Source organism: Osmerus mordax, chromosome 3 (genome assembly GCF_038355195.1).
Source record: "Osmerus mordax isolate fOsmMor3 chromosome 3, fOsmMor3.pri, whole genome shotgun sequence".
In the NCBI taxonomy this organism is placed as follows: Eukaryota; Metazoa; Chordata; class Actinopteri; order Osmeriformes; family Osmeridae; genus Osmerus; species Osmerus mordax.
Genome location: NC_090052.1, coordinates 2,357,602 through 2,367,462, shown reverse-complemented (window position 1 = coordinate 2,367,462; position 9,861 = coordinate 2,357,602). Strand labels below are relative to the sequence as shown.

The window sequence follows — 9,861 nt, the reverse complement described above, 5'->3', positions numbered from 1 at the left end:
AGGTTAATTGCTGCCACGACAACATCCTACACAGGGACTAAGATGAGCGTAGAGATCTCTGTGTGTATATCTGTGTCACGTGAGGGGAGCGACCTGAAGACGGTTACCGTGGAAACCAAAGTGGCACATGACCTGTTGCTGTATCAGCTGTGTGGCCTTGCCCTTCCTCCATTATGTGTGTGTGTGTGTGTGTGTGAGTGTCTCAGACCAGAATTAAATAGTCCTTAAGATCTTCCCAGTACGTTCATCGTTTGCTTGTGTCTCTCTTTAGAGCCATCTATTTTATTTCAACCAAACATCATTTACCAATCATTGAAATCTATGAATCTATCTCTCTGTCTATATATATACTATTACGTCATGTCTCCATCCATCCATCCAACCATCCATCCATGCATCCATCCATTCAATATTAATCTGAAACAAAAAAATCCCCAAACTGAATAAAATTGCAAGAAAATTCTGATGTCATAAAGTCATAGTGATGCAATTATGTATATCTTTTTTGCAAATGTTGAATAAAATGTTTTTTTTTTTACACAAACATACAGTGCATACACACACACACACACTGGGGGTACTGTGTCCACATATTACAGCAAATGCAGTCTAGGAATAAAGTGTGTACGTTGGACGACATCAGGCCTTGATATCACTGGCTACAGCGGCTGCACTCACCTGGAAGCAACAGGCTGCTGGAAGAACAGAAGTGGTTCTGAAGTCCCAAACATATGGAACAGTGCCACCTGCTGACATTACTAGGCCATCGCGGCCTCCAGAACTCATTTGAACACGTCTCAATTCTCGAGCCCAGCCCAGATTTTCTGAATGGCAAAGACATAAAAAAAACTAAACAGTGTTTACAGTAATCCAAAATAAACTTGATTTATTTTAGGGTACAGAGAGACTTGAATCAACACTTGAAATATACACGTTTGACCCTTTAAAATATACATTTCGTAATACATTCCATTAAAGTATCGTACAATTAAATTAAGTTAAGAATGTACCCTATTCAAACAAATACATTATATTGATTCAGAAATACACAGATGTTGTGGGGGTGGCTTAAAATCAAATCCTCAAAATCACAGTGCCTGCACTCAGAGGCACTTCAATGGATAATCTCATAATATTTAGGCTCAAAGCTATTTCGACTACAGAAGCTGTTTGGACTGGTAGTCAAAACAAAACTTTAGCCCGGACCCTTAACCATTCTGTCCGACTTTGAGCTACCTCTTTCAACAGACATGGTGGATGTTGCATGACATTTCCTTTTCCTCTCGTTGGTTGGTTTTGACTTCTGTCTGTTCCTAATTTTAGATCCTGTTCTGCTTTCTAGTCCCAGTGGGGGTGAAAAGCCAGAGCATGTTCTCAGCATGGGGAATGAAGCACGACATCTTAATTGATCTATGGTTGGTTTCAGCCGTGTGAGTTTGTGTGCGTTTTTACATGTGTGTGTGTATGTGTGTACGTGTGTATGTGTGTGTGTGTGTGTGTGTGTGCCTCACCCGCTGTGTCTCTCGGTTCCAACCGACTCCCCGTCGTGACCCCTGAAAGCCGTATCACGAACAACACAGCAGCGCGGAGAGGAACAGAGAGAGAGAGAGGCTTCATGCCTGCAGTATCTGATGGTGTCAAGCTGATGAAAGGGCCCTTTGGAAATCCCCAAAGCACGAGTCTAGACCTGCCCTGGGGCCAGACTAAGAGATTTACCAAACCACAGAGAAACAGGGGCCTTCATATGACCACATATAACCATAACAGAGACACAGTCCCCATTCACCCTCACACACACATGCACACACCCCTCTCTCTCTCACACACATACACACACACACACACACAGACAGACAGACAAGAAGCAAAACATGACTGATGTCGACACAATGAGACGAAGGGAAGAATTTGTCTGACACAACAGCTGTGAGGAGTGGGCAGATTGATGAAGCGTGTGTGTGTGTGAGTGTGTGTGTGCGGGGGGAGTCAGGTGGCTGAGTGGTGAGGGAGTCGGGCTAGTAATCTGAAGGTTGCCGGTTCGATTCCCGGCCGTGCCAAATGACGTTGTGTCCTCGGGCAAGGCACTTCACCCTACTTGCCTCGGGGAGAATGTCCCTGTACTTACTGTAAGTCGCTCTGGATAAGAGCGTCTGCTAAATGACTAAATGTAAATGTGTGCGTGTGTGTGTGTGTGTGTGTGTGTGTTTGTTTGTTTGTTTCCGTGTGTGCCCACGTGTACAAATACAAAATGACACAACAAAGCTGTAGACCACTCAGTCAAATCTAGTTGGACGAAAGACCAAAAATGTGTACGTAAGCCGACATGTCTGACACTTCACATAAACCTTGTGTAACTGAGGACAAAGTCAAAGACACAAGAGGTGGTCAAGTCACAAAATGGTCTGCGTGTTTGCAAAATAATCCTTCATGTCATTATTGCTGTAACCCCAAACACCTTAAAACAAGTTTCCAAAAGAGCTTTGCGTATACTGAGAAAACACAGTACATTTCTCGTTCAGCCTTGCCACGATCATTAAAGGCCAGATTGTACGACTCAGTCAGCACTTCTGAAATGACTAGGGAGCAGCGATGGGTTTTTACCGAGTGTGACGCTAACCACAATCCCTGTTCTTCTGAGCACAATTCATCCTCAAATTGGGTGTGTACCGTTTCCTTTTCTCCAGACAGCAATTTTGCTAATCCTAATCTCTATCTTTGAAGACTCCACGGACTGAATCCAGCAATTATACCGATCCCTGATTGGCTCTTGTAAACAGTAAGTCAAACATTGAAGTAATAATTAAAAAGGACATTCATGTGGCGCCAACCTTTTCCTATCAGTATCATAATAGTGGCTTTGTTCCTATTTTTGTATATTTTATTGTAAAGATATTCTAATATTTATATCAAACAATTTTCTGGGTTTGACGTATTATGATTCCGTACAGAATTGAAGTTGAAATGTGTACATCATTTTGTGTTTCTATAAACTTGAGACCTACATCGTGCAGTAAACTTCATTTCAAGCATTTTTTGGAAAACAATCGGACACATCAATATTTCACTTCCCCTGTTCCCTGGTATCCTGTTGGACAAATCCCTCTTCATCTCCGTGACACTAAAATAACCGTCGTGAGGATTTGGGTGTCGTGGTGCAAAATGGTTGCGCGAAGCATCCGGATGAATGATTTGGTTGATTTGAATCCCCGGTCAGTCAGCCTCCAGGTGCTGGCAGTGGGCGTGGGCCGCTCGCCCCAGACCCAGGCTGCTCCTCGGGGGCCGTCCCAGCCGGATCAGCCTGTGGAGGTGGCTCCACGCGTAAGCCAGCCTCCCCGCCACCAGGTCCAGAGCCCCCGGGGGCACCCCGGCCCACAGGTTCCCCCCTAGGCCGCCCCCCATCGCGGCTGCCTCCTTCACCAGCCTGGGGAGAGGCACGGAGTCTGGGAGCCCGCCGGCGGAGCCCTCGCCCCCCAGGAAGAGATGCTGGAGGCTGCGCTCCTGGAGACTCTCCCTCAGGCCCCGGAGAAGGTCTTCCACCCTGGCCACCAGATGGCGCTCCTCCCAGGCCTCCGGAGGGGTGGCGAGGAGCAGGCGCAGCCAGGCTGTTTTTAAGGCGTAGGAGGAGAGTACCGACCTCCAGAGGGCCCCGCCCTGGCTGTCCAGGGCCCGTCCCCCGAGGTCCCGGATGGCCTTGACCAGCTGGAGACAGCGGAGGTGACAGGAGCCCTGGGGGACGCGTCCTCTCAGCCAGCCCAGGAGCTTCTGCTCCTGCCGGGGGAAATACAGCGTCCACAGGTCCCTCTGACCTCTGGCCCCGGACGGCGAGAGGTCGAGGGGCGCCGCCGTCGTCGGGGGAGGCGGCTCGGCGGGAACCAGGAAGAGCCCGTCGCCGAGGGGGAGGGCGGGCAGCAGGCGTATCGCCATGGAGATGTGGCAGCAGACGTAGTCGGAGCGCGGCGTGAGGCGGAGCTGGAGGCGGTCCTCGGAGAGCGTGAGGCTCAGCGTGCAGCGCTGCTCGTACTGGTAGCGCACGGTCGCCAGGCAACGCTGGACCGCCGGGTAGAACCAGCGGACGACGGACTCCGGGGTCAGTCGGTAGGCTCCGCCCCCCGCGGCCCCGCCCCCCGGCCCGGCGGAGGAGCTCGGCGGCGAGCCTCGAGGGTGTAACCGCAGGAACGTGTCGGCGAAGGGGCGGTTCTTGCGCACCCACTCCTCGCGCCGAGGGGTCTCCAGACTGTAGCGAGGTACCGACCCATCATGCTCCTCCCTGCTCCTCTCCCCTCTCTCCTCCACCCTTTCCTCCCCCTTCTCCTCTACCACACTGTTCCCTTTCTTTCCGCACCCTTTCTCCCTCTTGTCCTTCATGCTAACCCTCCCCTTGTCCTCCTTGTTTCCTTTCCCTTTGTCCACCCTTCCCTCTTCCCCCTTACTCTCCCTCCTCTCCTTCCCTTTGCTTCGGCCCTTTTTCCTGCTCTCCTCCCTCTCCTCTCCCTCCCTCCTCTCCCTCCTCCTCTCATCCCCCTGCCTCTCCCCCTCCTCCTCCCTCCTCTCCTTGCCCTTGCTCTCCTTCCTCCTCTCTTGCCCCTCCTCTCCCTCCCTCCTCTCCTTCCTCCTCTCCTCCCCCTGCCTCTCCCCTTCCTCCTTCCTTCTCTCCTCCCCCTGCCTCTCCCCCTGCCTCTGCCCCTCCTCCTCCCTCCGCTCCCGTCCCCAGGTGACCCTGGGCTCCAGTCGGAGGCCCCGGGGCAGCCTCAGAGGAACCAGGATGTCGAAGCCGTCTGGAGAACCCACCTTGTGCTCCTCGTACGAGCTGCCCACCTGGAAACGCACGGCAGAGTATTTCCGTGAGTGCCGACATACATATCCAAGAAGCAGGCGTCTTTTTTTGACACTTCAATCGAAAATCAGACTGATTTGTTTACGGTGCAGTTTCATTGGTTGACACTGCTGTCGTTATGGAAATTCCCGACGGATACACGTACCCCAGATATCTAGATATCCTAGTCTTAGCCTAAAAACCTTTCCAGTAGAGATCTTCAATGAACTAGGCTTAACCCCTGTCTGGGAAACTGGGCCTAAATCCATTCAACACGACTTACTTGGAGAAAGTCTCCGCGAAACGCCAGAGAGGATTCCGGGGCGACGTCGGTGCGTCCTGCCCTCACCAGGTCGCTCACCAGCTTGGCCACGTTGGCTTTGCTGTGGCCCACCACGTGGGGAGAGAGACGCACCCAGCGCTCATAGTAGTCCTCCAGGAGCTCCCTGCGAGACGAGCCCGATTTCGGTTGCGTGTCGGCGGGCTCGGAGGCTCCTCTCCTCGCCCTGCCTGGGCGACCGGAGCAGAACCTGATGGAGATGGTTCATAGTGTGGGACATTGATGAGTGCACGTCATTTCAGATGTCGTTCATACGTTCATTTGTTGGTTCGTTCATTCAAGCATGGTTTATACTGTTGCTGATGATGATCAGGAACCGATAAATTAAGGTGTAGGTTTGTTCATCTCAGAAGTCCAAAATCTATAAACATTGTGCGAAAATCATAAATACATCGCATATTCAGACCCTAGCAATTTTGTACAAATCTACCTCGTACACTTAAGTAAAGGCCTAATGCAAAGTTTTCGAAAGACTAGTCAAAACACACGCAGGAGAATACTTCCTCCATGTTCAAAGGACACCAGTGACATCAGCGGCCCCTTTGTCAACACATCAAAGTTCCATTGATTTCCATGGTTCTGAATTCAAGTCACCACATCGTGGTACCACAATGACTCTTCCATTTTGTTTTACATACAAACAACTATTTTGACCACAGACAGTGACAAAGAGGATGTGGGTGTGTGCATGTGGGTGTGTGAGTGTGTGTGTGTGTGTGTGTGTGGGTGTGTGTGTGTGTGTGGGTGTGTGTGTGTGTGTGGGTGTGTGTGTGTGTGGGTGGGTGTGTGTGTGGGTGTGTGGGTATGTGTGGGTGCGTGTGGGTGCGTGTGTGTGCGTGTGGGTGTGTGTGTGTGTGGGTGTGTGGGTGTGTGTGTGGGTGTGTGTGTGGGTGTGGGTGTGTGTGGGTGTGGGTGTGGGTGTGTGTGTGCGTGTACTGCATGTGCGGCGGAAGGCAGAGGAGGAGGACGTCGGTGTACCTGATGAAGAGATAACAAGCTACGACGGCCAGGATGAGTTTGGCCAGGGAGAGGAGGACCGGTGGCGCCTGGTCGTTGCAGTCCTCCTCCCTGGCCTCTTGCCCGGGTTCGGGGCCTGGCTCTGGGCTTAGTCTGTGAGCCATGTGGTGTAGGACAACCAGGCCGGTCAGCACGCAGGTGAAGAGAGGCCAGAAGACCCTGAGGTTCAGCGTGTACACGCTCATCCTTCTCCTCCAGCCTCCTCTCTCCTTCGTTTCGTCTCTCGGTTTCTCTCTCCGTGGCCCCGTTGGTTTCTCTCTCCGTGGGTAGACTCGGGAAATGATGCCGGGGGCTCTGGACACGGCCTGCTGTGACTAACCCATGACGAACGCACGCTCGAACCAACGCGGTCGTGAAGCCGTGAGGACACGCGCGCACACACGCTTGCTCCAGATCCTCGGGAACCGGCCAAGCTCCACGTCTCTCTCTCTCTTGGTCTCCCTCCTTCCGTTCCCTCTCTTTTACCACGTCTGAGTCACTTCGGTGACTCTTCCTCTCTCTTGCAATATCCCTTCTTCGCTCCTCGAGAGAATCGTCGGCGCCTGGGACTTCTTCGCAAGTTCTGTTTGAGGAAAACTGTAGCTCGCGGTCAGACAAAGTTTCTCATCCAAAGTTGTCAAGCTCTCTCTTCCTCCTGTTCTGCTAACTTGAGCCGAGTGAAAACATGTTTCGAGTTCCTCTTCAGTTCAAACTACACAGCTGGAGCGCAGGCAATGCTCTGTCCACTTAACTCTTTCAGAGAGTTTGAAAGTCCCCCTTTCTCTCTTAATGCTCTCTTCTCTCTCTCTTCTCTCTCTATTTCTCTCTCTCTCTTCTCTCTCTGTGTCTCTCTCTTCTCTCTCTCTGTCTGTGTGTGTCTCTCTCTCTTCTATCTCTCTCTCTCTCTTTCTCTCCACGCTCAAGCAAAGAGGGTGGCTTTCCACCAGTGAGCTCAGAGGAAATGCCAGACGTTTGAGAGAGGAATTTAAGTTTTTTTTTTAAGAGAGAGAGAGGGAGAGAGAGAGGGAAAGGGAGAGAGAGAGAGAGGGAGAGAGAGGGAGAGAGAGAGAGAGAGATAAAGAAGGGGAGTGGGTATCAACAGTCCTCCCTCCTGTAGCCTCTTAAAGAGACAGGTACATTATTATAATATACACATGCTAGAGACCAGGGGCTCCATATTGAGAGCTAGTTTGAAAAAATGAAAGTGGCTGAGATCTACTCATGTCTGTCATTACATACAAATGAATCCGCCGAATTTAACCACTTTTTGCTTAAACATGTTTCACATCAACAGCATGTCAAATGAATGTTCTGAATGTGCGTTCCAAACTTCTATGTGTCAAGCTCACATAACACATCAGAACATCAAAGTCGTACAACACATGAACTATTTTGACTCGTGACTTTTGTTTCTGAAACGTTGACTTGCTATATGTGGTAATGTAACCACAAACCCATGTGTTACACTTCACCTCCACCGCCCCATCATGTTATGGGCCACGTGTGGATAATAAGTGCATTCACTCTTCCCTACAGCTAGCGAGACGACACTGTATCACTTGAGTCCTCCAACTTGTCACATTGAACTGAAAACCATTTGCATAGTCAGAGACAAATCTCCCACAATAAAGTCCAGTGTTTCTGTTGAGCCCTCCGCTTCACTTGCCTCTCGGAGCAGGACAGTAGACTGTACTATATCTCAAAGTCGAAACACCCTCTGCATTGTGCTTTTCTCGTCACTATTATTCATTGTCTCCGTTTGAGTATGTAGTGCTGAGACATGGCCGTGTGCCATGCATCCTCAGTTGACTTCCACCAATAATCACTTGGAAGTATTTCGACTGGTATATAAGCATTTGACGGCGTTTGCAAATAGCCATTGAGTCAGTCTTGGATCATAGTTAGGATCATTACATCAAGTTTCCAGTCTTTATGTGTGCCCCCCTTCCCCTGTCCACGGTGGCCCCCTTCCCCTGTCCACAGTGGGCCCCCTTCCCCTGTCCACAGTGGCCCCCCTTCCCCTGTCCACGGTGGCCCCCTTCCCCTGTCCACAGTGGGCCCCCTTCCCCTGTCCACAGTGGCCCCCCTTCCCCTGTCCACGGTGGCCCCCTTCCCCTGTCCACGGTGGCCCCCTTCCCCTGTCCACAGTGGGCCCCCTTCCCCTGTCCACAGTGGGCCCCCTTCCCCTGTCCACAGTGGCCCCCCTTCCCCTGTCCACGGTGGCCCCCTTCCCCTGTCCACAGTGGGCCCCCTTCCCCTGTCCACAGTGGGCCCCCTTCCCCTGTCCACGGTGGCCCCCCTTCCCCTGTCCACGGTGGCCCCCTTCCCCTGTCCACGGTGGCCCCCTTCCCCTGTCCACAGTGCCCCCCTTCCCCTGTCCACAGTGCCCCCCTTCCCCTGTCCACGGTGGCCCCCCTTCCCCTGTCCACGGTGGCCCCCTTCCCCTGTCCACGGTGGCCCCCTTCCCCTGTCCACAGTGGGCCCCCTTCCCCTGTCCACAGTGGGCCCCCTTCCCCTGTCCACGGTGGCCCCCCTTCCCCTGTCCACGGTGGCCCCCTTCCCCTGTCCACGGTGGCCCCCTTCCCCTGTCCACAGTGGGCCCCCTTCCCCTGTCCACGGTGGCCCCCCTTCCCCTGTCCACAGTGGGCCCCCTTCCCCTGTCCACGGTGGCCCCCCCTTCCCCTGTCCACAGTGGCCCCCCTTCCCCTGTCCACAGTGGCCCCCTTACCACGGTGTCCACGGTGGCCTGTGGTCTGTTACATCGGATGCCATAGTCTGCCTGTGCTCTAACAGGTCTGGAAGCCATGGGAGAGAAAGGGGGGGGTGGGCGGGGCGAAGAAACAAGCCTGAATATTGTGTGTTATAACTTCCTGTTCAGGCAGGAAGTTATAACAAACCTTGGAGTCAGGTGGCTGAGTGGTTAGGGAATCGGGCTAGTAATCTGAAGGTTGTTGGTTCGATTCCTGGCTGTGTCAAATGACGTTGTGTCCTTGGGCAAGGCACTTCACCCTACTTGCCTCGGGGAGAATGTCCCTGTACTTCTACTCTACGCTCTGGATAAGAGCGTCTGCTAAATGAATAAATGTAAATGTAAAAATTTAAATAACACACTTTAGTGTGAGGAGGCAACTAGGAATAAGTGATGCCCATTTCTGCAGTGGTACTGGAGCCCTGTTGGAGTGCAGGAGAGTTCCTGGTGTTAAAAAGAGCGCCCTGGCCCTGTCAACTGTCAAGACTGCGTGATAAAACGCTGGGGCTGACTGACAGCTCTAAGGTCTCCGAGTCTCCTGCATGAACCAGCTCGGCCCCATTTGAATGTAGCCAAAGTGTATGCAATGGCCGGAGATAAGCAGGCCTGTGTTTGCTGATGAACACTGGAAGACACTCCAGTGTACCGTCATGGCTGCTTTGGTGGTGTGTGTTTTCACAGCAATCATTTACACACACACACCCACACACACACACAGAGAGACGCACTAGGTCTCTCTGACACACACACACATGCCCGTGCACGCACAAGTACCCCCCCAAAAAACACACACCATCTTCGCCCATTGTCCCAGCAACATACATATTACAATACATCACTGCCATTTATAGCATCATCAAACAGGAAGTGCTTTTAGTCATGTGACAGGAAAACAGGAAGGTGAGACACGCAGTATGTGTTCCCTAATCTGTTCAACAGTGTTTGAAAAAGCACGAGTTACAT

General features: G+C 52.0%; 1 protein-coding gene across 1 annotated transcript; it reads right to left on the bottom strand.

Moving 5' to 3' along the window:
* Nucleotides 1-865: 865 nt before the first annotated feature.
* On the bottom strand, nucleotides 866-6,395 carry LOC136938143 (inositol 1,4,5-trisphosphate receptor-interacting protein-like 2). Its single transcript, XM_067231408.1, has 4 exons — nucleotides 6,132-6,395; nucleotides 5,097-5,343; nucleotides 4,717-4,815; nucleotides 866-4,386 (listed from the first exon to the last, which is right to left on the bottom strand). Exons 1-4 carry the CDS (start codon nucleotides 6,353-6,355, stop codon nucleotides 3,211-3,213), a joined length of 1,746 nt encoding a protein of 581 aa, XP_067087509.1. The 5' UTR covers nucleotides 6,356-6,395; the 3' UTR covers nucleotides 866-3,210.
* Nucleotides 6,396-9,861: the final 3,466 nt, after the last annotated feature.

Coding starts and splice junctions, on each gene's coding strand:
- LOC136938143 (XM_067231408.1), bottom strand. CDS start 6,355: ATGAGCGTGTACACGCTGAACCTCAGGGTCTTCTGGCCTCTCTTCACC. Junction 5,344..6,131: donor GCTTGTTATCTCTTCATCAG/GTACACCGACGT, acceptor CATCTCCATCAG/GTTCTGCTCCGGTCGCCCAG. Junction 4,387..4,716: donor GCCTCCGACTGGAGCCCAGG/GTCACCTGGGGA, acceptor AAAGGAAACAAG/GAGGACAAGGGGAGGGTTAG.